This window comes from Aythya fuligula, chromosome 1 (genome assembly GCF_009819795.1).
Source record: "Aythya fuligula isolate bAytFul2 chromosome 1, bAytFul2.pri, whole genome shotgun sequence".
Classification (NCBI taxonomy): Eukaryota; Metazoa; Chordata; class Aves; order Anseriformes; family Anatidae; genus Aythya; species Aythya fuligula.
Genome location: NC_045559.1, coordinates 81,054,132 through 81,080,924, shown reverse-complemented (window position 1 = coordinate 81,080,924; position 26,793 = coordinate 81,054,132). Strand labels below are relative to the sequence as shown.

Genomic DNA, 26,793 nt, shown 5'->3' with positions numbered 1-26,793 from the left:
TCTGGTTTTCATGTATGTTAAGTTTGCATTTATGCTACACAGTGCAAAAATCATATGTTTTTTTGTTTGTTTGTTTGTTTGTTTGTTTTTTTTCCCTTGTTAAAAAGAGCATTGTCACACAGCTCAGACAATCTTACGGAGAAGAAATAAATCTTCATGTGTATTATATGTCATCAGCTTTCCTAAACACTTCAGATTATGACCTCTAGTTTGTTTTGTTTTGTTTTTTGACAGTGTTAACATAAATGTATCATCCTTCCTGTGTCTTGTTGCCTTTATTTTTTTTAAGTTATTGTGCCCTTGCAGGTCACTGCTGCCATATGGATACTGGGACTTGCCATGGTACTGGTCATTCTACAGGGCCTATGAGGACAACATTCTCCTGGTTTCTTTGGTCACTCTTCTTTGTTTCTGTCCCAGCCTAATGAGAATGCATGTTGTAGGCTCTCCGTGGAGGTAAGGACTTCTGATGCAGATAATGTTTGCCTTTTTTTATTGCAATTTGGAGTGTAGATGAGCAGGAAATAGTTGAGTCGATAATTTCAAGATTGGCTGGATAAACGTCTGGGAGGACCTTTGAGGACCTGCTCCACAATGACATAAGAGGCTTATGATATTCTCCTGTTCTGGGTTCAAAGCTGCTTCTTACAGTCACCTGGCAGAACGTGGAATCTCAAAGTTCCAGCTGTGAGTGTTCGTCCAGCGTGCCAAAGGGCATTGCTCAAGGCATGAAATTTGTGTTCTAAGTTAGCTATTCTGGGACAAAACTCATATAAAGGCATTTCTGGAGCCCAGTGTCATTTCAGTTCTCCATATAGGCCTTGAACCAGTGACACTGGCTTCATCTAGTTGGAAAGGACTACATTAGAGCTAGTTGCCCTGTGGTCCCTTTAAAATTAGGAGAGATCCAGTCACTAGATTATATAGCGTGATCCATTTCACCCTAAAGAAAAGTTTTAAAGCAGGGCAGATGGCTTTTTCCATCCAGCTGCATGTTTTTCTCCACTGGTAGAAAACAGAGCTCACAGTGACTAGCTCAGTTTTAAACGTCTGCATTTTGAAAGGTCACATCTCCCTTCTTCTTTGCAAGTCTCTTAGCTGTCCTCAGAATAGTTTTGCCTGCCTGAGATTTTTTTTTCTCAGAATCTACTCCAGCTCTGCCCCAGACTGCTAATGGTTTAGTCATTAATGTACCTAGTCTCCTTCTTCTCATTTTCCCAATTAAGTCAGTACTCACAAAATCAAATCAAATAAAAATCCAATGTCGATGATGAACAGACATCATGGATATAAGTACTTTTGTCTCTTCAGCAAATGCCAGATGTTGGCATTCATCTCCTTGCTCACTTTGTTGATAAACGTGTTAAAAAGCAAGAGCCCACCAATTCCTTACTACATGCATACCTTGCAGCTTACTTGATGAATAGTTGTGCAGACAGCTAGACTGTAAAGCTGAAAGAGGAAAGAGTGGAAACTGCAAGAGTCCCCCCTGATTAGGAACAGCAGCCAAATTGCTAAGAATCATGTCTCTCTCTCACTTAGGCTGCCTGTGTTCTTAACAAGTGATTTACCTCCAGTGACTGTCCTGTGCCTTTTGTCCTCCCCCTCTCAGATACTGCACATTACCCTACGTTTTACCCATGACAGGTTTTGCAGCAACCATTAAGGACTTGCTCCACAGCGACTGAGCACTTGATATGAAGTCTGTTCCCATATTTACCCTTAGAACTCCCTCCTAGTCATGTGTCTCCCAGAGGTCTTCCTAAATGGACCCAGCGGTTTTCCTGCCTCCACACCATGTCCCTTTTGCCTGGGTATTCTCTGTGCTGACTGTGATGGCTTTTGGACAGAAGATGATGGAATCTTAAGTCTGCATTTAATGAACCCACCATACCTTTCTGTGTAATTTTTGTTCCTTTTCCACAGAGAGAAGAAAGCCTAGGACTGGTCATCTGACAGGATTTACAAATGCTCCAATCCCTACTCCTAATAGTCTCAGCTCTATAGGAAAAGGAAACTGCCTGGAAGTGAGAGGTGGAAAGGGGCAGGACTGAGGACAAAGAATTGAGTCTTTAACTCATTCCAGGCATTGCTGTGGAAAATTTGCATTTTCATGTTAACAAGGGAGGCAAATGGTAGTCAAGATCTTCCTCTTCCCTCTGCAGTAGCCAGAGCCAATTTTTATTTCCTCCACATTCACATGTCAGACACACATCTGTTTTCTACAGGTTCCTCTAATTCTTGTTAGACCTCCGTGTTCTCTGTCCCTATTGTACCTTCTACTTGCTCTGTCTAGAAAGAGGGATTTGCCCGTAGTTGTTTGCACTGGGTCTAATGAGTACAATTCGTTCCTCTTTCCACGGTCAACTGGTTAATACAATGTTAAGGGAGAAATCGTAAATACATAGAAATTGGGAATTCTGTTGTGTGGTAGTCATTGTGTCCTGTAAACATAGAGTTTATGTTTGCATAACACGAAGACAGCCATATCTTTTTCTGGCTAAGTGCCAGGAAGTACCCATCCTTTTGCGGGATCAGAGCCCAGGATTTTGGCTTCCAAATCTTGTGATAAGAGCAAAAGTGGGTGCTAAGAAGTAAGGGCTGTTTTATTACTGAATTTACTTCAAACTGTAATCCTGGAGGGTAGTCCTCAGGTGGAGTACCAGTTACTGAAACTGAGTGACTATTCATCTGATTTTCCTCTCCCTTATGCCGTAGTCAGTGTACCAACATAGCTATATTAGTTTAAAATCCACAGAAGCCATCAGAAAGAGACTATTATTTTCCCAGGCTGTCTTAATGCTTCATTGCATGATTCCTGGCAAACAACCTAAATCACCTAGTATTTGCCTTTAAATGTAGTGTTTATTCAAACCCAGGGAAACAAAGCTGGAATTCAGACTAAGCTAGCAAACAAACACTAAATTTCTGGGCAATGTTAATCAGCAACTTTCACTCAGAAATCATATATAAAACAGCAGTCAAGTCTTAGGAGAGTTTATGTGAAAAACTCAGAGCTTCCAGGCTTGCCCAGAGGGTGGGCAAGGGGAATGCGCTGTCATTCTTGATCCGCTTGCAGTTTTTGAGCACCTCGGGGCTTACGACGAATAAATCTGTGTCAAGGATTCCGCTTCTCCAGAACTTCTCTATTTTCCTGTGTTAGTGTGCCAAGGATTTGGTTTCAGGGTAGCCAAATCTGAAATGTATGTGAAGACCACAGAGACCAATGTTGGCACGGGATGCTGCCTGGGAAAGGGCAAAGTCTGCCCCAGAACAACACCTTCTCTTATCATAGGCGTAGTGCTCGTCAGCCTTGTGAATTCGGAATAACACGAAGTGGGTGGGACTTGGTCAAACTCTCCTCCTCAAAACTCTTCCTGTCTGCACAGTCACAGAAGCCTCAGCTCAGCAGGAGACGATTTTGCTGAAGAGCTAGTCCAAACTTTCGACCTGAGGGAAGCTAAATATAGCACGTGTCACCCAATAGACTTCAAAGGCTTTGGCAACAAAGGTCAGTACCATTCTCCTCACTTCAAAGATGGGAAAAACAAAGCTGCAAAAGAGGGAAATTATTTCCTTGGTATCTTGTGGCAGTTTAGAACAGAATACTAGGGCATGAAAATCCTGTGCCCAGACCTGCTCTGCTAGGTCCCATGTGGCTTAAACTGTCAGTTATGACAGGGAACTGATTGTCTCTATTGTTTCTACCAACCCTCTTCCTCTTCACGTCACCTAATACTTCTTGCTTTTAGTGTCTGAACAGGTAGAAAAAGTGCATCTTTGGAAACTTATGCCACAGTAGGCATGTGTATTTCTATAAATACCCAATTGGGAAGAAAATTGGAAACTGCATGTTTGAATTACGGCATGTATTGTGCTGATCAGGTCTTTTTATTGTCTGTCACCTTCCATGTAAGCCACTTCTACCAGGCAAGTTCCTAGTAGACTTCTTGGAGTTTCTGTCATTCTCCCTCTCCAAACCAATTGTCAATGGGAATGTATTCATCCTTATTTCCTTGTTCTCCTCTTTGATGCACAGCAGAATTTGTTAAAACAGTCACTTCGTTTAGCAGTTTAGCAGTTCTGTGTTGCTGAGCCATGCTGCGATGAATGTTGCTCTTCTCTCCATCAGATTAGAGTGGCTTGAAGATGAAACCCTCTGCTACCTATGAGCTGTTAGTAGACAGTGTTGGAGAATGGGACTTCACTGGTGGTTTTGTTCCTTGTGAGCTGCTGCTTGTTGGAGAGGATGCCTACCCTGTGCTTCTGAGCGCTGAGAAGCAGGTTCTGATCGCTGTTTCACGGTATGGGAAAGGCAAGATGGTGGTTATTTCCCACGAGGGAATCATGAAGAGCTCCAAGTTTTCCCAGTTCCTCATAAAAGCTGTGGAGTGGCTCAAGCCTTCCCCTGCGGCCCTGGTTGGGTCCCATCACCGGTTGGATTCCCTCTCCCAGCTGCTCCTCGGGGCTGGCATCAAAGTAGAGGCTGGGGTAGCACTCAGCACCCACCACGGGGTGTACTGTATGGATGCCTATGACAGCACGCAGGCAAAAGACGTGGTTTGCTTTGTAAAGGAAGGTGGAGGCCTGCTCATCGGAGGCCAGGCTTGGTACTGGGGTAGTCTACATGGGAAGGAGAAGGTGCTGTTTGAATTCCCTGGGAACCAGGTGACCAGTGTGGCCGGTGTGTACTTCACAGGAAATCCTGTAGAGAAAGGGATCTTCAAAGTTGCCAAGAAAATTCCAAAGATCCCCTTAACTGTTCCGTGAGTATCTGAATTGTTTTGTCTATTTAAACAAGTTATGCAAATGAGATGTTTACAGAAGATCCTTGAGGTAAGAGATGAAGATGTTTGAATGCTGGTTCTTTAATAGCCAGGGTGGCATGCAGCTGTAGTCTTCAGATGTAAGAGGGAATCTCCTTGCTGTTTGTAATCTGAAAGAATGATGAGTTTGCTTCCAGGGGAGTGGGTTAGGACATTCATTCAGGGTCAAGAAATGAGTGCAGCCACGTTGTAGAGCTGTCTCCCTGACCAGCTGTGCCTGTGAGCACCACACAGCAAGCTGGGGAAAGGAGGTGGAACTCCCCAGCTCCTATCCCATCCTTTCCCCCAGGGTGGAATGTTCAGGCCAACTTTCACACAGTTCAAAACCAGACTGGAGATGGAGCACCTCAGCAGCACTCTGGGCTGGGCTCTGCCTGACAGCTGCTAAACCTGCTTAACCTGCAAAAATTTCCTTTTTGCAAGTGAAACCGTTGGACTGATGCTGAGCTGAGGAGGCAGGCCTGGTGCCACCTCCCTTCTCCAGGAGACACAGGCTGTTAGCAGGAACCTGCTGTGCTTCAAGTTAGTTTGGGATTCTAGCTTGGCCTTTTGGTCTCAGAGCCGCAGGTTGCGAAACTCTGAGCTGTTGTGTCTTGTATCACAGAGCAGACAGCAGTGCCGTGGACTTTGCCCGTCTGTCTTCCTCCACCTCCCTTTGCCATTGAGCATACCGGACTGTGCCTAGCACCACTTTCTGCTCAGTTAGGGAAAGTGCCATGGGATCTCAGTGGAGCAGGAGCGGTGCTATGCTTCCTGTGTGTGGCAGTTTCACCTCACTGCAGTGGAAGTTGCAATGACAGAAATAAAAATCCCAGAAAGTCTTTCATTTACTTCACAGTGTCAGTAAAGTAAGAATCAGAAGAGAGGTGCAGTTTCCTGTCCTATGGGTGTGCACAAGGGCAGCATGTTTTGTTGTAACTGAGCTAGCTGCAATGGCCATGTAACAACAGATTCTTTTCAGGTGTCAAAGAAAAATTGTGCTTGCCCAAATGGAGAAAATTACATAATTGCAACCGATTGAACATATCTTTCTCCACAGTGTCATATAGCCGCTATAAGGAAATAGCAAAAATACAAGAGCCTTACATGGTAAAAGCTCCACAAAGATACTGTGGAGGATAACTGGTAGGAATTTTGGGGTCTCTCTTTTGGGGTCTATCTATCCTTTCTTCACTTCTCAACAGAACACACAGAGAAATCTTTTGGGCTTGTCCAGTTTATGATACTTAGGGTGGAGTAATTCGAGGAAGTTTTTGCTACAGGAGATATGCTGATTTCCCCATCATTTGCAGGTTAAATTTGCAAAAGACTTGCTTAAAAAATACGAAAGCTCCTTTGACTTTTGAGATCCCGCATTTGGATTTTCAAGCTGCTCTTCAAAGTAACAGGCCTGGAAACTTTTCTTTCTCTTCATTTGTAAATGAGTGCTGAGATTCTTACAGATTTGGTTGACTGCAAAAACTGAAACTTTAAAAGAAAAAAAAAAAGATTGATGGATTTATTTTATTTTTAAAATGAAAGAAGTGGCAACATGATGTACTAGGGTGAGAGAGGAAGAAGAGGCAGGGACAGACATGGCAGCTGTTTAAGCAGAGGATTCTGGAATGGGGGCTAACTTGAACCTCTCTTGGTTTTGCAGACACCAGGCCAATCTTGGCCTTGATTCTGCTTTTCTCCTGCATGGTGTGTCAGAGCTGGATATGGTGACAGGGGGCACACCCTCCATCTTGCTGGTGCATGGTGTACTCTCCTTCCCGCTCTGCCTGGACAGCTCGCACCGCTGCCTCTTAGCTGCAGCACGCTATGGCCGAGGCCGTGTTGTGGTGGCAACCCATGAGAGTCAGCTCTTCTCCCCAAAGATGGCCAAATTCCTGCTCAATGCTGTCCGCTGGCTAGATGCTGGGAGAAAGGGGCTGGTGGGTGTGGATGCCAGCCTGAAGAAACTGTGTGGCCTCTTCAGTGAGGAAGAGGTGAAGTCACAGGTATCAGAGCTGACAGGCAACATGAGCGTATACTGCTGTCCTTCTTACAGTGACAAACAGGTGGAGACGATTCATGCTTTTGTGGCAGAAGGGGGTGGCCTACTGATTGGAGGCCAAGCCTGGTATTGGGCTTCCCAGAACCGCAGCAAAGCTGCAGTGGCAGAATATCCTGGCAACAAAATCCTCAACCGCTTTGGGCTGAGCATCCTGGGGCAGAGTGTCCAGGCAGCAAAGCTCCCAGCCACAGCATTTGGGGAGCACTACCACTTTCGCAAGGCACTCTCTCTTTTCAAGAGCCATGTAGACAAGGCTGAGGATCTCAAAGCTCCCCTGAAAGACTGGCTGCCAAGGCTGGCACAAGACTGTGCTGCCTTTCTGCGCATCCCTGCCCAGGACTGCCCCGCATATGCCTCGCTGCACCGCATGCTGGCCGAAGTACTTCGCCAAAGTGGTATCCCGCACGTCAGCAGGCACAAGCCTGTCAAGAGCAAGTCCAAAGAGGCAGCCCTGCTCTGCATGGCAACTGAGCTGTCATACACCATGACAGACTGTGCAGCCCTAGTGCAGAAATCTGACACTGGGGTCTGTGCCCTTCCTGTTACCGTGGAAATCGATGGCACTAATCCAGGTGAGTACCATATCTCCCTTCCTCTTGAGGCATGCTGGCGCTGGGATCAGCAAGGCACTTGCCCTCTGTGTGTATGTCTAAACATGAGGACAGATGTCCAGTTTCACTGTGGGCTTGTGGGGATGCTGGCCTCTGTGTAGTGGCAGGCAGGCTCCTTTTACGGCTGGCACTGATTTTAGAGCTCTGAAACATGCCATGGAAGTCTTGCATCCTCATAATTGGTACACAGGCACTTGGCAAAGAGCCAACTAAAGAAGCTCCTGAGGGTACTTGCACAGTGCAACGGCTTCCTCAAGAAAGCTTTAAGTTCCTCAGGAACTCCAGGCTCTGCTCTACCATTTGTTGTCCCACTAGTGTTCTGACAGAGCCATCTTTGAGACCATCCTGTGAAAAGGTAGGAGTTAGGAACAAAAGTTTTATTTTTTTATCTAGGTAATTTCAGTCTGAGTAGTAGCGATCTCACAACTTCTTGTATCAGCAGAGCTGATGGAGTGAAGTTGTGGTTTTGGGGTGAAAACAAGAGACTGTGAGCAGGATGGGAACTTCATGGGCTGACACCATCACTGAAGCTATGGTATTTGGTAATTACGTCCTGAATCATTTGTCTAATGTTAGGCTTTGTAGCTATATAATTTTGAGATTCCTGGTACTGATATATTTAGACTTTAAGTAATTTCACTAGTAAGGTATTTTTCCCTGGACAGATAAATCTTGAATTTTTGAATTTGAATATGATTGAGAGTTGTTGTTTGCAAACTATTCTAATGAGATAAAGAGGACAGTTCTGGAGTGGCAATGTCTTGAGTACAGAGGAAGTTTAGAGACAAGAGTTGTGGAATAATTGCTCACTGGTTGTAACACTAATGAGTCAGGGCAAAAGGGGAAAAGTGTTAGGGTTGGTTGGATTGAAAGCATTGAATTGAATAGTGGGACTGTTCAGAATTTGTGTAATTCCACATAAAAAAAGAAAAGTGCTGGCAACCCATGATTTGAGATTAAACAATTTCAAAAATGCCATTGGTGTACGTTCAGCAAAATTGAGATGAATTGGTGAAAAGTTATGATATTATGTCTATTTTACATTTTTCCATGGATTAGGTTTTGCCTGACAAAATTTCTTGGAGGACAGGGAAGGTTGTAAATGAGGAGCCTTAGGATGGTCCAGCTCTTCTGAGGATTTTTGCTGTTTGTGCTGAAATATGCTTGAGTAAACTTTGTCAGAACCAATGAGTGGATTTTGCCTGATCAGTACAGTGGAGATGGATCAGTTTTGCAGTGTGTATCAGAAGTGTCTACTGAAATCTCCTAGGCAGAGGAGGCTTTAATTTCCATGGGAAGGCTGTCTAGAGGCTTGCTGAATTTTAGTGGTGTGGTAGGGTACCCATCTTATGCCTTGGCTAGGACAGTCCTCTAGGCTTTCTCATAACTTCCGTCAGCTTAGAAATGGGAATTCATGTGGGCCCCAGCTTGTGCTGACTAGTCAGTTGGGAAAAATATGATGTCACTGTCAGTCTGTTATTTAGGAGATGTTTGATGACCTTCAACTATGTCTAATACCACCACAGCATGCACCTCTGAGAGTAAGAGGATCTGAGTGGAGGAGGAGTTGTTTCTTTTTTAATTATTATTTTTTGTTTATTTTTTTTTACAAGTATTAATAAGTACATTCGTCATTCTTGGAATTTTAAGTTTGGGTGGGCTTGCTTGCTAATTGTATGATGATCTTGTTCATGCCAATACCCTTTCCCTTTAAAGCTGTATTTCCAACAGATTGGATAAAATGTGAGACAATTGTGCATGTGTAGAGACAAGGGCAGAAGATTCTTTTACTGCAGCTTGAAATCTCCAGAATCCATAACATCAGGCTGAAGAGTTTCTGACTGTTCAGATCTGTGTTCTCTCACATTTTAGGTAAGACTGCCTGGAGGAGTACAGGACTCTATCTCCCTGAGGGTCACACAGCCGTTATAACATTGCCTTGTCGGCTGGTCGGTGCTGGTCTGCAGGTGAGCCCTTACTAGTTTGGCTACTGCTTACACAATGTCAGCTGGGCACTCGAATAGAGGTCTTAGGCCTTGTCAGTCCTTTCCTTCTGCTGCCACCCTGTGGCACTTTCCATGCATTGTCATAATTTTTCACCTTGTTTCCACTCCTTGCATTCCTCGTCTGTGTGCTGGCAGGATAATTGATTGTGGCTGCTGCCTGGAGACTGCTTGCTGTACCTGTTTTGTTGCCGTGCAGAGAGAACTGATCAAGGTGATTCTAGGCCCAAATAAGTACTTGGGTGGGCCCTTCTAATCATGAAACTTAGTTCTGTCTCTTTCCAGAACTCTCCTAATGTACTTCCACAATGCTGCTACTGTTGCTCTCATAGATGTATCCAGATCAGATATAAACCAGTTAACTGGAATCCTGTTCTCATCAAAGAACAAAGCAGACAAAAGCTCGCCTGCTTGGGTATGTTTTGCAGTAAGCTTCCTGCAGCTGAAACTCAAGATTAACTCAGGTATTTTCGTATAATCTTGCAGCCACTTTCTGTCTGTTTTACTGTATCAGGGCCGAGGAAGAGGCACAATAAAACAACCCAGGAGTGATCACACCTCTCCACCTCATATGTTATAGGATGTGACTTTGATGCTGGTGCAGGGTGAAGAAAAAATAAATACAAGTAAAGTACAGTGAAAAAAAAAAAAAAAAAACAAAAAAAACATTGCAATTCTGTGAACTGCCAATGAAGGATATAGCAGACCCCGGTAAAAATAGGAGCAGAGCTGTGAGACTGTCCGAGATAGAGACAGCACTAAACTTTTTTTTTTTTCTTTTTTTTTTTTTTCTTTTTTCTTTTCCATTTGTTTTGCTGCTTCTGGCCACCACAGGCTGAACATTTGAACAATTCTGGAGTTAGAAAGCTGTTTCTGCACATGTGCCCTGCAGGAACAGCGCTACAGCAGAGGGCTCAGGGTGCTATAGTTGGTTGGCAAGGTTGTACTTGAAGCATTTTACCCAGCTGCTCACAAATCACCTACCCTTCTGTTTGCCAGGTACAGGTTGGGTGTCATGCGGATGACCTCTCTAATGCTGAAGAGCTGAAACGAGCCCCAGTGGTAATACGCACCTGTGATATTACCTGCCAGAAACAGTCAGTTTCCTGCCTCTGGGGTGGCCTCATTTACATCATAGTACCAGAAAGGAGCGTCCTGGGGAAAGTGCCCATCACTGTAGAAGGGGCAGTCAGAGCTCCTTTCTTCAAGCTTGGTAGGTTTATTTACCTTGGTGCCTTTCTTAGTGCTGCTCATGATGCCATCCCTGTGACTGAAATGAAAGATGCTGCCATACTTAGGAGCATCTGACTGTGTTTAGTAATGTCTAGACTCAGTTTCCTTGGTTTGTCTTGCTCTGGGATTCCAGGTAATTCACATACTCACTCTGTGCCTGCTTTCACATGAGGGAGGTGAGGGAGCTGTCACAAAAAGGGCAGGGTTTGTGTAAACCAACATTTCTTAGTGGTTGAAATTGTCATTTCTGGTGAAAACCACGTGTTGATGGGAGTGTTCTGTCACAACAAAGCTTATCTTGCACTCTGTGTGCTTTAGTGTGGTAAATCTCTGTGGTGAATTTTCCATGTTTTCTGTCAGTTTCTCTTTCCTTGTGGTATGCAACATCTTGTTCCTCTATGAAATTAAACAGAAATCAGTGTTGTTAGACAGAGAAAAAATTCCATTGGAGAAGAGGAAGGAAGATCATCAAGTGAGACTGGAGAAGCCTGCTTCTTATTCTCAGAAGGAAAACAGAGATTTGTTCTTGCCATGCTAACTACTTTGGTATATGCCAGTTTGCTCCCATCTGTCTCCCATCCATAGGAGCCTGAGGCTTCCCAAGTACAGGGTGAGGATTAACTAATTAACAGCCACCTGCAGTCGCACAACTACCATGTACTGTTTTCCAAGAGAATTTCTCAACTGTGATCTGTTTCTCCAGCTTGACTTCTGGGAGTGTGCTCAAAAGTTTGAGCTGTGGTTAACTGATTTTCTGTGTTGATGCAGGGGAGACCTGTGAAAACCAGTGGAAAGCCAGTATCCGGCACTACCCTGCTCCCTGGGCAGAACTGGCAGCTGAGAATCTCATCCTGACGGTACCAGCTGACAGCATCCGCCACTTGGAGAACCCAGAACCACTGCTGACCCTGTGGAATGAGATCATGGTGGCAATAAGCAAATTGGCAGCCATACCAACAAAGTTCCCAAGGCCAGAGAGGATTGTAGCAGATGTCCAGATCTCGTGTGGTAGGTGCACTGACAAACGGCATTTCTCAAGTGGCTACAAGGCAAGTGGCCTCTAGTAGCAAGATCTGTTCCTGCAAAGTCACTTCAGTAAAGCCGGACTGGAAACATATGTAAAGGGTCAAATGATCGTGATCCTTGCATAATTGTGAGCTACTCAAACAGTATGAAAATACAGTAAGACAGTACTTATAAAAATTAAATAGACCCTTTCAGATGCCCCTCTGTCTAAACCAGCATTGTCTCACTCAGCTGTTCAGCTGCCTGGATGTGTTAAGAGGCAGAGCTGGTGACTGCAGGGGCTTTTTTCTCATTCCTGAATATACTGCTGAATCAGTACAGCTGGGAGACAGTGATCTAATTTCTGCTTTTTTTCCTGCCTCAGCTATAGGATTGTTTGCTTACATTCAGTGATAATTGTTATACTCATGTGTACCTACCTGCTGGAGACAGGCTGTGCAAAGGTTATTGTGGGCAAACCTTAGTTGGAAAAGATGTGCCTGATGTGATGGCAGTGGAGAAGGAGAAGCAATACTACCATTAAAGCCCATGAGTTTGTAGTTTTGCAGCTGGTACTCCATGACTGCAGCTTTTCAAGTTGTGTACTGAGTGTATTTGAATGAGTCAAGCTAGATGATAAATTCAGAACCTTGTAATACTATTTTTTCAATTGGTTTTCAAATCACGTTGGTGAAATTCATTATCCCAAAATGAGGCAGGGTCTTGGCACAAACCCTGATGTCCTAATCCTTTGCTAAGGCACATGGGAATAATTTGTTACACATTTTGGAAGTGATAAGTTCAGCTATGCTAAGCAAATGCCAATTAAAAAGACCATTGGCTGCAAACACAAAATTCCCTCCTGTTTTGGGTGGAGTAAATGGTTTCACTCACATTTCTGGACCTGAATTTTTTGCATGCCTATGGCTTTTAATTACACGCATCCTTTTTATTAGAAATTGGGGAGCTCAAGATCTTAAATAGTTTCTGCAGGAAGGGGGTTGTGATTCATGTCCTCTCACTAGAGTACTATACAGGCTTATTGTTCAGTTAAAGCCAGCTGTGTAGGCTCCCTACATGTATGTAGTGAGAATAAGGGCTGTTTATCCACTTCTACGATAGGTGTTTGATTTTGGGGAGATGATTCTTTTATGAAGCTTTGGGAATCTTTAAGAATAAGGACAAGTCAAGGATGAAAACACCAAGGAGACTTGGGAAAAAACCCTTGCAGTACAAAATTCTTGCTTTGCATGACACTGAGAAATTATTTATAGAACAGCTATTCTGTGAGGTTAAGAGCTGACTTCAGCATGACAAGTTTTGCAGCCCTCAAGCATGGCAAACTGTGACATCCATGTATTTTGTCTACACTGCTAACTTCTGGAGTGCAGACATGCAGGATCCACACTCTACACAGGAAAGGTCAAACTCTGCCAGGGTGCTGAATCACATTATTGCACGTTTGGGTAGGCGTCAGCTGTGCTTGGTTTGTAAGCATTCAGGGATATTCTGGGCAAGAGTCAGGAAAGAAAGTCTGCCCCAAACCTGAACCTTCCTTCAACCGAAAATCTCATCCTCAGCCCAACTGTGAGTGTACACTTACATATAAAAAGGGAAAGTAGGTGAAACTGTACTTAACTGATAGTACTGTCTTTATCTCTTCTTTGATACAGTGACGCTTGTAGTATTTCCTTATCTCACGAAAAGGGAAAAAAAGTCACTTATGGTAATCTTAGAATAATAGAATGTTTCGGGTTGGAAGTGACCTCAAAGATTATCTAGTTCCAAGCCCCTGCAATAGGCCGGGACACCACTGCTAGATTAGGTTGCTCAGGACCTCATCTAACCTGGTCTTGAACACCTCCAGGAATGGAGCCTCCACAACCTCTCTGGGCAACCCATTCCAGTGCCTCACCACCCTCTGAGTGAAGAATTTCCTCCTAACCTCTAATCTAAATCTCCTTTCTTTTAGTTTAAAATCATTCCCCCTCATCCTGTCAATATCTGATTGAGCAAAAAGTTGCTCTCCATTTTTCTTTTTAAGTGCCCTTCAAGTACTGAAAGGTTACAATGAGGTAACCTCACTCCGGAGCCTTCTCTTCTCCAGGCAGATCAGCCTCAGCTCTCTCAGCCTTTCTTCACAGGAGAGGTGCTCCAGCCCTCTGATCATCTTTGTGGCCCTCCTCTGGACCCACTCTAACAGATCCACATCCTTCTTGTCCTGGGGGCCCCTCACCTGGATGCAGCACTCCAGGTAGGGCCTCAAAAGGGTAGAGCAGAGGGGGACAATCACCTCCCTTGACCTGCTGGTCACCCCTCTGTTGATGCTGCCCAGGATGCAGTTGGCCTTCTGGGCTGCAAGCACGCACTGACGGTTCACGTTGAGCTTTCCATCCACCAGAACCCCCAAGTCCTTCTCTGCAGGGCTGGTTTCAATGAGTTCTTCTCCCAGTCTGTCCTCATGCCTGGGACTGCCGTGGCGCAGGTGCAGCACCTTGTGCTTGAACTCATTGAACCTCATTAGGTTCACATGATCCCACTTCTCAAGCTTGTCCAGGTCCCTTTGGATGGCATCCCTTCCTTCTGTTGTATCAACCATACCACTCAGCTTGGTGTCTTTTGTGAACTTGCTGAGGGTGGACTCGATCCCACTGTCTATGTCGCTGATAAAGGTATTGAACAGTACTGGTCCCAGGACAGACCCCTGAGGTACACCGCTCATCACCAGCCTTCACTTGGACATAGAGCCATTGAATACAGCTTGTAATGTAATTGTAATACAGCATGGTTTGTGAGATGGAGGAAAGGTGCTGGAGAAATGAAAAAGAAATACAGTTACTTATGTTTAAGAGGCACTGGGGTAAGTACTTATGTTTTTCTTGCAGGCTGGATGCATTCTGGCTACCCCATCATGTGCCACATTGATTCAGTGAAGGAGATGATAGATGTGAAGCACATGAAAACTACTGGTCTTTGGGGTCCTGTCCATGAGCTGGGACACAATCAACAGCAGCAAGCATGGGAGTTTCCACCTCATACCACAGAGGCCACCTGCAATCTCTGGTCTGTCTATGTGCATGAGAAGGTGCTGGAGATTCCCAGGCATCAGGCACATGGGGCACTTAGGTCACAGTGCCGGGAGGAAAGGATAAGAGAGTATCTGAAGAAAGGTGCTCAGCTAAAGGACTGGAACGTATGGACTGCTCTGGAGACATACCTGCAGGTAACTGGGAAAAGCGAGTATATTAGTCACTGCACCAAACCTGTCTGCATTTAAGAAGCGATTGGACTGTGCACTTAGCCACATGGTCTAAACTTTTGGATAGACCTGTGCAGTGCCAGGAGTTGGACTTAATGATCCTTATGGGTCCCTTCCAACTCGGGATATTCTATGATTCAGTAATTGGTGAACCCTGTGTCAGAAGGATGTCTTTAGCCTGGTGACTCCAGGTGTCATGCCAGTGTTTGTTTACAATCCGTATTCATCATAAGTCCAGAAAGCACTTAAGAGACGCAGACATAGATTGTGTAGTGCTAGCATCTCCTGTTACCCTTCCTTTGAAAGACTGGGGTTTAACTGCTCAGTAACAGAACTTAGTACAATATATTAATCTCTATCCCTAGGAGAGAAACAGGAACTGCTTGTTATATATAACTATATATATATATATATAAATATATATATATATAGTTATATAATATGTGTGTTATATATGTATAATTATATAGCATATATTTATGTTTGATTATATGGTGTGGGAAAAGGATGATCATTGGTCCTTTAATCTGCTGCAAATTTCCTGTGGGACATTGAGTTAGCTGGCAAAAAAAAAAAAGTCCATTATGATGACTTAAGCTACTGACTGTTTTGAGGTGAATGTCCCTCAGCCCCCTTGTCTGGGAGCTCTCACATCTTCTATGAATAACAAAATATTTATTGAAGGAGTAGTGATCCTGATTTTTCCACGTTCCAGAGTGGAAAATCAGTGAGCCTAAATCATCAAGCTAAAGATATTGCCTAGTCCATAGCTAGTCTCAGCACCAGGGGGTTCCATGGTAATAGGGGATTATGAGAGGTAGATAACCTGTCTGCCTGTACTTCCTAATGTAGAAATGCTGTCTGCTCCTGCTTAGCTGTTCCAGCATGATGGTGGATTTGTAGAACATGTTTTAGTGTCAAACTATTTAGTATCAGGAAGTGAGATGCAAGTCATGGCTTGGTAAAGAACTAAAGATATTCAGTAGATATTCTGTATCCTGTCATGCTGTTTCAAGTCAGCTCTTCATATTAACCTCATCTTGAGCAACAACATAGGTTTCCTCTCCCTCTTAACTTTAAATTTGTTACTCATACAAGACTATTTTTTTTTTTAATCTGAAACTCCTGTGTTCTTATTCCTAGCCAAAACTCATGCTCAGCTCACAATCTCTCCTTCTTGTTTTCTGATCACGCCTTGTTCTCCTGTCTTCCTTCTGTCCAGGTTATCTGTCAGCATCCTCTTTGATACTCCTTTTGCTGCACAAGAATCTTTCTTCCACACAAATCAACAACTTGTATAGATGATTGCTGACATTTCTAGCTCCTCCCAATGCATCTTTCATCTCTGTTTGTGCTTGCAAGCCAGTGTAATGGGAAGGTGTATTTTTCTGTACTCTAATACTCTAAGTTGTGCTCTGAAGCCTGAAAGCTGGATGCCTTCTTCTAACTTTACATGAAATCCAAAAGACACTAGGGAAACAAGGGGTAGGAGGGTCACTCTACTGTTTGTAACACAGGAATAATGTCAATGAAATGAAAAGTTCATTGTTTTTACACTGTTCTTCTCCCACAGCTGCAGGAAGGGTTTGGCTGGGACCCCTTCACTCACCTCTTCTCTGACTACCAGAAAATGTCTGCTATCCCAAAAGACAACCCTTCTAAGATGAATTTGTGGGTGCAGAAGTTTTCTCAGCAGGTGAATAGGAATCTGGCTCCTTTTTTTACAGCCTGGGGATGGCCTATCAAGAAAGAGCTGTCTGAGGAACTCTCCTCTTTACCCACCTGGGAACAGGACCCAATGAAGTCCTATAGATCATAAAAGAAAAACATCTGAACTTTGATTCTCAGATAAGGTACAGCCTATGTTTTAGGCCTTGTGTACTGCATGATTGCTAATTGGGCACTTGATGTTACATTAAATTCTTTAGCTTGCTAGTTTAGAATGGAGGTTAACCCCCAACAGATGTTCAGCAGAAACTTGTGTGTTACTCAGCACCCATCTAAACCACCTTCTGAAGGCTTGAATAATAAATAAGCTTTGTTCTGGGTTCTTCACCTCTGGAGGAATGTAATTCTGAGTAGATGTAGTTCCTGCAGAACCTTTATCTGATAAAATGGAAGTTTGCTCCATCCTGAAATCACTGGAGTGGTCTCAAGTACAATACCAATAGAATAAGGGTCTCTAAAGCAAATAGTATCCTCTACAATGTTGTATTCTTCAGCTGTAATCTCAGTAATACGAGATGTTCACTATGGACATGAATACCTATAAAATTCTTTATCTTTAATCTCCCTAACTATGCAGAAGGTCCACGCCTACTATCATGAAATTGACCTTATAATGCTTATATACAGCTTATGTAACAGCTGATACTAAAATGTTGTCATTTCTTCCTGCTTTATATTGTGTGACCCAATGTCCAGCTTTGTGCAAATAAGTCAATGCTGAGTGGTAGCCATCACTCTTACTGTAGTCTGTGAGCAAGATACAAGCCATGAAATATATCAGCATAGAAACAAAGAAGAGGTGACTTGCTTATAGTTAATAGCGATCCAGCTCCTGGACTCATCAGAGATTAAAAACCAGGCGATGACATGACAGCATGAAGGAGCAATCAGGAGCAGGACAGCAGCACAGCAAGCATTTTCGGAGGACCAACAGACATTAATGTTTCCCTCACCTCATTCATGATTGCTTGACTAGCACAACACACTGGTGACTACACAGTGCTGACAAGTGTTTTAATGCTTCGTCTAGTAGCATACTGGTCTGGACACCCTTCTTGTGTATCAGCAATAAATAAGACAATTCTGGATTTTCAAACTGTGTGTGGTCCTACTTTCAAGTGTGCAGTTAAAAAAAGCCTAATTAGAAGTGATCCAAAAATTTGTTACAGCAGTTTTTCATTTTTGTTCTGTCTCAGATGTAGTTCTGGCTTTTCTGTGATTCATTGGCCTAATATTTACTTTGTCTTTCAAACTTTCTTTCTGTTCTTATTCACTATCATTGTAAGTTGTTCTTCCAATAAAGTATATGCAGAGGCTAATGATAGCTTAGACAGTGGTTCAGTACTAGTTTAGTATTGAACTAGAGTAGAGTACTAGAGTGCTTTAGACTAAAAGGAAAGCTTTCATAGTGTAAAGGTTTAGATTTGACCCTATCTACAGAAACAGATTTCACCCCTACTGAGTTCATGAGCAAAAGCTGAGTTCATGTACATTTAAAAAAATGCTGAAAATATTATTGGTTCTGTTACCTGAGTATGGCAGGATTTGTTTTTTGTTTTGTTGTTGTTATTGTTGTTTGTTTTTGCATCAAAGACACAACAAAATGGATCTTAAAGTGTTTAAGAGGAAAAAAGGCTAAAGAAAAAGGTGATAGGCTGGATTCTGAGCTAGAATGGACTAGTCCAACCACAGGGATTCCAATGGAAAAGTTACAATTTACACCAGCTCTAAATGCAGCCTGAAATATTTAGGCATACATGTATGTAGTACACAAACTCAACATTAGACTAACTCAATTTAACGTCACCCTTAGAATGGTATTTCTTCTTCTTTAGTGGAAATAACACCACCACCACCACAAAAAAACAAACACACACACACAAAAACAACAACTACGTGGACAGATCATAGAAATGTTTTGACACATTTATGAACTGATTTCTGCACTTGCTTTTCCACTAGTTATGCTGCATACTGGAGCAGCCTGTCAAAGCAGAAAGGCCAAACTGAGACCACAGCAATAAAAAAAAAGGGGGGAGCACAGAGGCAGTCTGCAAAATAGCACATGGAACATTTAATCATTTCTGTAAAAATGTAATTCAAGCAGCAGTCACAGAGAAATTTAGCATGAAGTCTGGGAAAAACCTAGAACACAGCTGAGACTGACCTGAGCGGTAGCTGAAATAGAGAGGAAAAAAATAAAGTAAAATAGATTTGGAGATCGTAAGAGCCTTAGCAAAATAATAAACCAGGAAACATGCTGTAATCAACTCAATGAATGGGTTAACTGGTGATGTTTTCATATCACATACAGATTTGCTGGCTTCATGTATAGAGTAAGCTTTCTTTAGCAGAAAGTCACTTGCCATTGCTATACACTGACTTCATCTAGTAGGGAGCAGGAAGCTGAACAAAGATCTGACAAACTTTCCTTTTATTATCAGTACTAGGGTGTAAAAAAGTAAAAAAGATGAAAACATGTAATATGAATTTGTTGCTACTATAGCTGAACTGAAGTTTGATCTCCATAGCAGAACAGTGGGGTACTAGGGGTCCAGGAAATTCTTGGAAAATAGGAATGGGATTAAAAAGGAAAAAAAAAAAAAAAAAAAAAAAAAAGCTGATTGATTTAATACTTTGCCAAAGACTACACAAGAAAGAAGAGAAGCCTTTTTTTGGATGGAGAGAGTTTGGACAGTCAGATGGAACTCTGGAGAGTGAAAGCTGTGTGGGTGAACCAAAGTTTGAAAGGGACACAATGTTCCCTAAATAAAACTCTTCTGGGATACAGAAACAGTTCTGTTCTTTGAAGGAATAATGCTCATTTTGCACCCTAAAGCAAATATTTCTGGTTGGTTTAGAATTAGAATAGTTCAGTTGAAAAGTGGTCACTGGTTGCACCAGCGCTAGATATGGCAGGAGAATCACCTCTTTTGACTGTCTTGCTATGCTGTGTTTACTGCACCCCAGGTAGTTTGCCATCTTGGCTGCCAGGGCACACTGCTGATTCATGTTGAGCCTGCTATCAATCGGCACCCCCAGATCCTAGGGCTGCTCCCCAGCCACTAATATCCCTTCTATACCTGTGTCTGATATTACTCTGCTCCAAGTATAGAACCCGACATTTTCACTTGTTGAATTCCGCGCCACTGATGATTGCCCATTCTTCCAGTTTACCTAGAACCTTCTGCAAGGTCTCTCATCCCCTGAGTCAACAGCACCTCCCAGTTTAGTATCGTTAGCAAACTTGCTGAGGATGCACTCCACTCCTGCATACAGATAGTTGATAAAAATGTTGAAGAGAACTGGCCCTAGAATCGAGCCAGCCTGATGTAGGCCCATTCAGTACGATTGTCTGGGTGCTACCATTCAGCCAGTTCAACACCCAGCATAGCATGTACCTATTCATCTCACAGTATGTCCAGAAGGATGCAGTGAGGGACGGTACCAAAGGCCTTACTAAAATGCAGAAAAATTACATCTACTGCCTTCCCTTCATCCAATAAGTGGGTGACCTTATCGTAGAAAGATACCAAATTATTAAAACAGAACTTTTCCTTCATGAACCTATGTTGACTATGTCTAATAGCCTTCTTCTTTAACTGCCTCTCAATAGCATTCAGGATAACCTCCGTAAGTTTTCCAGGTACTGAGGATAGACTGTTAGGTCTGTAGTTTCTTTGGTCTTTTCTCATGCACTTCTTGTACATTAGGATAACATTAGCCAGCTTCCAGTCAGCAGGGTTCATCCCAGACTCCCAAGTCCCTTGGTAAATTGTTGAGGGGAGTCCAGTTATAACACCTGTTAACTCCTTCAGTACTCTAGGGTGAATACTGTCAGACCCCACGGATTTATAAATGTTCAATTGATACAACTTGTCCTTTTAATTTCAGTGACCACAAATGGAAAGTCACTGCTCCACCAGTCATGATCCTTCAACTTAAAGGACCTGACAACCCACCATCTATCATTAATACTGAAAATTGAGGCAACAAAGATGTTAAATATCTCAACCTTTTCCTCATTCTCACTTGTTAGGTGACTATCCAGTGTTTTCCTTGGACTTCCTCTTGCTTAACATACTTTCAAAGGCCTTTTCTTTTTTTTTTTTTTTTTAGTTGTGTGATACTGCATTGGCTAGGATCAACTCAAGATAAGCTTAGTTTTACCTTGATTTCTTCTTACAAATGTGAACTGTGGCTCTATAATCTCCCTGTGAACCCTAACCTTGCTTCCAGAGATCAGGTGCTTCTTTTGCCCAGGTTCCAAGAGGAGTTCCCTGTTTAGCCAAGCCAATGTTCTGCCCCACTTGTTTGACTTGCAACATGGTGCCTGCTCCTGGGCTTTTAAAAGGTGGTTCTTGAAAAGTGACCAGCTTTCAGGGATCCCTAAATCCTCTTTAGAGCATATTCCCAGGAGACACTGTTAACTAGCTTCCTTAGTAGCTTAAAGTCCAGGGTGACAACTCTGTTGATGTTTTCTCGTTACAACACAAGTTTTAAACTAATATTTCATGATTGCTGTGGCCAAGATAGCCACCTACATTCACATCTCCCAAAAGGCCTATAGTCTCAAACAGCAGGTCTAGGAAGGCATCTTTCCTAGTTGGCTCGCTAAATATTTGTGACAGGATGTTGTTTTCAAAATGCTTTGGCAATTTCTCAGACTTGTCAGTATTCCTCCAGTTTATGCCTGGGAAGTTGAACTCTCCCAGAATGGTGAAGACAACCAACCAGGAGATTTCTCCTAATTGCTTATAGAATAGCTCATCCATGCCATCATCCTGGGTGGGTGGTCAACAATAGACACCCACAACACCCACAACAAAATATATTTTCTTTGCTGTCCATCCCCTTAATTCTCACCCAGAGGCTCTCTACCACATCCTGCCCTAACTACAACACCAGACGTACACCAAGTTTTGCGGATGACACCAAGTTGAGGGCAAGTGTCAATCTGTGGGAGGGTAGGAAGGCCCGGCAAAGGGACCTGGACAGGATGGGTCGATGGGCAGAGGCCAATGGAATGAGGTTCAACATGGCTACGGGCCAGGTCCTGCACTTTGGTCACAACAACCCTATGCAATGCTACAGGGTTGGGGCAGAGTGGCTGAAAAGCTGTGCAGAGGAAAAGAATCTGGGGTGTTGGTCAATGCTTGTCCAAACTTGAGCCAGCAGTGTGCCCAGGTGGCCAAGAAGGCCAACAGCATCCTGGAATGTTGTTCCTGTATAAGGAATAGTGCAGCCAGCAGGACCAGGGAGGTGATCGTCCCCCTGTACTCTGCTCTGGTGAGGCTGCACCTCAAGTACTGTGTGCAGTTTTGGGCCCCTCGCTACAAGAAGGACATTGAGGCCCTGGAGCGTGTCCAGAGCAGGGCTATGAAGCTGGTGAAGGGCCTGGAACACAAGTCCTGTGAGGAGTGGCTGTGGGAACTGGGATTGTTTAGTCTGGAGAAGACGAGGCTCAGGGGAGACCTTATTGCTCTCTACAGCTACCTGAAAGGAAGGTGTGGGGAGCTGGGGGTCAGCCTCTTCTCACAGGTAACTAGTGATAGGACTAGAGGGAATGGCCTCAAGTTGTGCCAGGAGATGTTCAGGTCAGAAATTAGGAGACATTTCTTCTCAGAAGGAGCAGACACTGGAACGGGTTGCCCAGGGAGGTGGTGGAGTCACCATCCCTGAGGCTGTTTAAGGAAAGGTTGGACGTGGTGCTTAGGGACATGGTTTAGTGGGTCACATTGGTGGTAGGGATATGGTTGGACCAGATGATCTTGGTGTGATGGCTTTAAACTAAGAGGGTAGATTTCTACTAGATCTAAGAAATTATTTACTGTGAGGCAGGCACTGGAACAGGTTGCCCAGAGAAGCTGTGGATACCTCCTCCCTGGAAGTGTTCAAGGCCTGTTTGGATGGGACTTTGAGCAACCTGATCTAGAGGAAGGTGTCCCATGGCGGTGGGGTTGGAATTAGATGACCTTTAGGGTCCCTTCCAACCCAAGTTATTCTATGATTCTATGACTATGATGATGATTTTGATTTGAGTCATCTAAGATGTTTTTCCCTCCCAATATCTAACTCATTCAGAATACAGCAAAGATGGGCAACCAGGCAGTATTAAAGTGGAATTGCTGTCTTAAATCTGCCAGCCTTACTTTTTGCAACTTGCCAATGCACAGCTAAAGCCTGTGCAGGTCTAGACAGAAACATGCGTCTTGACATCACAGAATGGCCGCAGGGGACTACAGATGTTTGGGCTGCTCCAAGGGAGCTTCCTTACCTGGCAATCTTCATACCAAATTACAGCATTGGTTTTTAGTCTCACCTTTCATAACACTGTGCATCTGAGTAATACGCCCTCCAAAATAAACAGTATTCTACAGAGTATTCTTATAATTCTTATAAGCGTTCTCTGTTCTTTAGAAACAGTGCAATACACCCTGGGTGACATACATTTTGATAGTTCACATTGCTTAACATCTGTGTGCTTTCATTAAACTGTAATCTACTATTTATGTGAAGCTTCTTTTCAGTAGTGGATTAAATGAATCATATTCTTTAGTATCTGATATTATCTTTCTTGTACACAGTGTTTGACTACCTTCCCTTTTTGGATCTGCCTTAAAAAAGGGTAAAAATGGGAAATTTCTGCATTTGCTTCAACAGACAAAATTATCCCTATTGTGTGACATTGAATTAGATACTGCATCACCAGTACCTCTGTACCTGGATGGAATAGGAAGAACAATTTGTAATTAATTATACTGAAAGGCCCTTGCTAAAGGAAAAAATGCAAAATAATATTGGTAGCTGGCTGAGAGCACAGGTGCTCACAAATCAGAAGCCTTTTATTTGTGCAGTGTGGCCACTGTTTGGGGTGAAAGGAGTTGGTGGAACAAGAGCCCAGGAGGTAAAAATGTTAATAGCCATCGGGTCGGTACTCTCCCATGATATGGTTCCTTCCTGTGATTGCATGCTACTTACGTATTTGGAACTATTTCTTCTTCCAAGTCCTTATGAGCAATGGGATCTGAAGGTTCATTGTCACTGACAATGAGCTCAATATGTTGACCACCTTTATTGTTTTCTTTGGAAGTTGCCTGCAGGTATTGATCTATTTGTTGTTTTCAGTGCACTGATTTTAAATGAGACTGAATGCATCACTCTTCTCCATTATATCAGTGAAGTCAAGAACCTCTACACGAAATAAAACTGAAATACAAAATTTGGCCACCCAGAGATCCATAATCAGGAGCATAGAATGGAAGTCTATAAGTATATGTGCAGAACTGATGTGTGACTGGTACACATACTCTATTTCAGTGCTCTGGCTTTCAAATAGGAAGCTGCTGTGGTCGAGATGACCCATAAGCAGCAGAAGACACAAAGATAAACAGGATGACAAAGATGTATGGCCAAGCATTGTTGAATATCACCAAGAGTACTTAGCAGTTACACAGTATTTGGTACTAGTTAGGAATATGGCCTTACCAGCTTGGTGGTAAATAAACCTAGGCAGAATTTAATAGGGCCCTGCTCATGGCAATGGGTTGAAATTGTACCTGAAAGCCTAAAGAGCTAGGGTGCATGGCGTTCTGCTATTTTTCAAGTGGAAAAATATAAAAACAGGCAGAGAATTAGGTAGAACCTGCTGCTATTTTTGCAGAATGCAAAAGGCTTGTGTAGGACCTACAATTTCTAAACTGGGATCCAGCTCCCAGGGTTAGATTAGTTCAAAATAAAACCATGTCCAGCGTGGGATTAAATAGTGTATTTCAGTGTCCTGTAATTTGAAATAAACATACATATGTGGCTACAAAACAGAGAAAATTATCCTACAGAAACTTAAGAGTAGCCAATGGTTTAATCTTCTGCTATTCCATACAAAAGCATTTTTCCACACACTGACCAATTGTTTTTTGAAACAGAGCTCCCCAAATCTCCCAAAATACATCAAAAAGAAGTAACAGGGCCATGAGCTCCACAATGGGTTAAACTGCTCCATGAAGGAGTAGTGTGCAAGTTCAGTGCAGAAGGGAGGAAGAACCTTATAGACCTCTGTTCATGGAGATGTATATTAGCTGTACTTTGAGATGCCCCAGAATGCTCTCATCGAGGAGAGGTTCCAGGATGTAGTTAAGTCAGGCACCCACCAAACTTCTGTGCACTGAGAGGGAGGAAATGCTTGATGCCTGTAACAGGGGACAATAGCAGTGTCAATAGGGTGCCAGGTGGCTTAAAACATAACAAATGATTAGGCATGTCAGAGCAAATTCCATGTGAAGCAACCTGCTGTTGGTTCCTCCCAACTGAAACACATGGTTGTATCTGTAAATCCAAGTCCAGAAATGGCCACATCTCACACACTCACAGACTCCCTGATTCCAAATGAGCAGGAGTGCACTTAACGTAGAGATGGCGTTGGTCCCCTGGTCCTCTCCACAGCAAACCACTGGTGCACTTAGGACCCTGACATTCAGCTGAAACTGCCAACAGAAAAACATGCATGGTGGCTAATATATTCTTAGCTTCTTGGGAAAGGGTTTTAGATTAGCTAGTCACTTCACTGGGGTTGTAAGAAGCAAATATTAAATGTCTGGAGTTTCTAGTTACTCCTGCCTGGGATAGATTTGCAACAGCACTCTATTTCTTCTACCCATATCATTAGGTCTCTGCCATGTCCCCTTGACACAGGAAGGCACCCAGTATATTGCTAGGTCAGCTTATGTAAGAAAGTGGCACTGGGTGTATGACTAGATTAATATATATATATATGTGTAAACACAGCTTTACCATGTTGGTTAGTTTCTTTGTCTGGATAGGTGGAGAGAGATGTAGAACCTGTTACACCAGTGTAGCCCCAGAGGTAGCATTACAAATGGACAGTTATCTATCATGGTCATGAAGATGAATGGGGATGCAATGAGACTGCATTACTTATGCCAGAACATGTATGCCTAAACCCTCAGCCTTGTGAAAGCATGGATCTGTCTAATTATTCAGCACTGGATACTTGATGTTCTGGGAGTGGTTCAGTCTTCTCTGTTGCCCAGTAAATGTCTTGTTGCTATTGCTAGTGGTAAGCCACAGGCCTTGTACTAATTTAATAGCTCATGACTCACCAGTAACAGTTCTGAGTATTCATAGGTATATTTTAGATGTACCTGCAGGATTTTGTAAGTGTCAGGAGAAGGCTGGGAGGCCTATCTCTTATCGTGTAACACTGAATCTGTCAATTTATCAGATATAGTAGAGATCAAACATTACTAAATAGTCACTGTGTAACTGACCCATGGTCCAGTAAAAAACATACTTCTTAAGAAGTATAAAAATAACCCAAAGAAGACCTAAGATCAAGGAGGAAGAATTACCCCCTCCTCCCCTCCATTGAATTCCTCCTAGCAAAGAACTCAGGACGACTCACTGCAAACCATCTCTTCTAAAAGACTAGCACCACGGAACAGCATAACCCAGCAATGGTGAAATGGTTAGATACTTGTGTCCACGTGTGTCCATTTCAACTGTACCATTACCAGGATTTTGCAATAATTGAATAATTTGTATTATATATGTTAGTATCATTTTAATGGGGTGCATATTTCTACGGTATTGTAATTACCCTGTGAAGACACTAACAAGACTAATGTTAAATTCCTGACTCTGTATATAAGGTATGTTCCTTTAAGTCTACACAATTTTCTTTGTGTTGTGGTGATTTTACTCGGGTGGGGATCCAAGCTCAACCACAGCTGTTCTCTTACTTCCCTGCCTCAAAGGAAAGGGGGAGAAAATACGATGCAAAGGGTTCAAGGATTCAGATAATGATGGGGAGATCACTCAACAATTATCATGACAGGCAAAACAGACTCAGAGTAGGGAGATGGTAAGATTTATTGCCTATTACTAACAAGCTAGAGTAGTGAGAAACAAAGGAATTAAACCAAAAATGCCTTCCCCCAATGCACCTTCTCCAACCTCCTCCCCCCCGAGTGGTGCAGAGGAATGGGGAATGGGAGCTGTGGCCAGTCCCTAGCGCTTTGTCTCCAGCGCTTGTTCTCAGTCATTCTCTGCCCCTGCTCCCTGTGGGTTCCCT

At 43.2% G+C, this 26,793-nt stretch overlaps 1 protein-coding gene across 3 annotated transcripts; it reads left to right on the top strand.

Moving 5' to 3' along the window:
- Positions 1 to 145: 145 nt before the first annotated feature.
- TCAF2 (TRPM8 channel associated factor 2) lies at positions 146 to 17,799 on the top strand. Of its 3 annotated transcripts, none has more exons than XM_032207723.1 (9): positions 146 to 456; positions 3,390 to 3,511; positions 4,133 to 4,766; positions 6,466 to 7,436; positions 9,348 to 9,442; positions 10,478 to 10,691; positions 11,480 to 11,719; positions 14,602 to 14,939; positions 16,549 to 17,799. In XM_032207723.1, exons 3-9 carry the CDS (start codon positions 4,150 to 4,152, stop codon positions 16,792 to 16,794), a joined length of 2,721 nt encoding a protein of 906 aa, XP_032063614.1. In that variant the 5' UTR covers positions 146 to 456; positions 3,390 to 3,511; positions 4,133 to 4,149; the 3' UTR covers positions 16,795 to 17,799. The 3 variants fall into 3 exon arrangements, with proteins under 3 accessions (XP_032063614.1, XP_032063613.1, XP_032063612.1); XM_032207722.1 differs by having other exon boundaries at positions 3,296 to 3,511; XM_032207721.1 differs by having other exon boundaries at positions 1,927 to 3,511.
- The last annotated feature ends 8,994 nt before the right edge of the window (positions 17,800 to 26,793 follow it).

Bases quoted from the DNA above. Each gene is read 5' to 3' on its own strand.
- TCAF2 (XM_032207723.1), top strand. From the start codon at position 4,150: ATGAAACCCTCTGCTACCTATGAGCTGTTAGTAGACAGTGTTGGAGAA. The intron at 7,437-9,347 runs GTGAGTACCATA...CTCACATTTTAG, and splicing joins AATCGATGGCACTAATCCAG to GTAAGACTGCCTGGAGGAGT. The intron at 14,940-16,548 runs GTAACTGGGAAA...CTTCTCCCACAG, and splicing joins CTCTGGAGACATACCTGCAG to CTGCAGGAAGGGTTTGGCTG.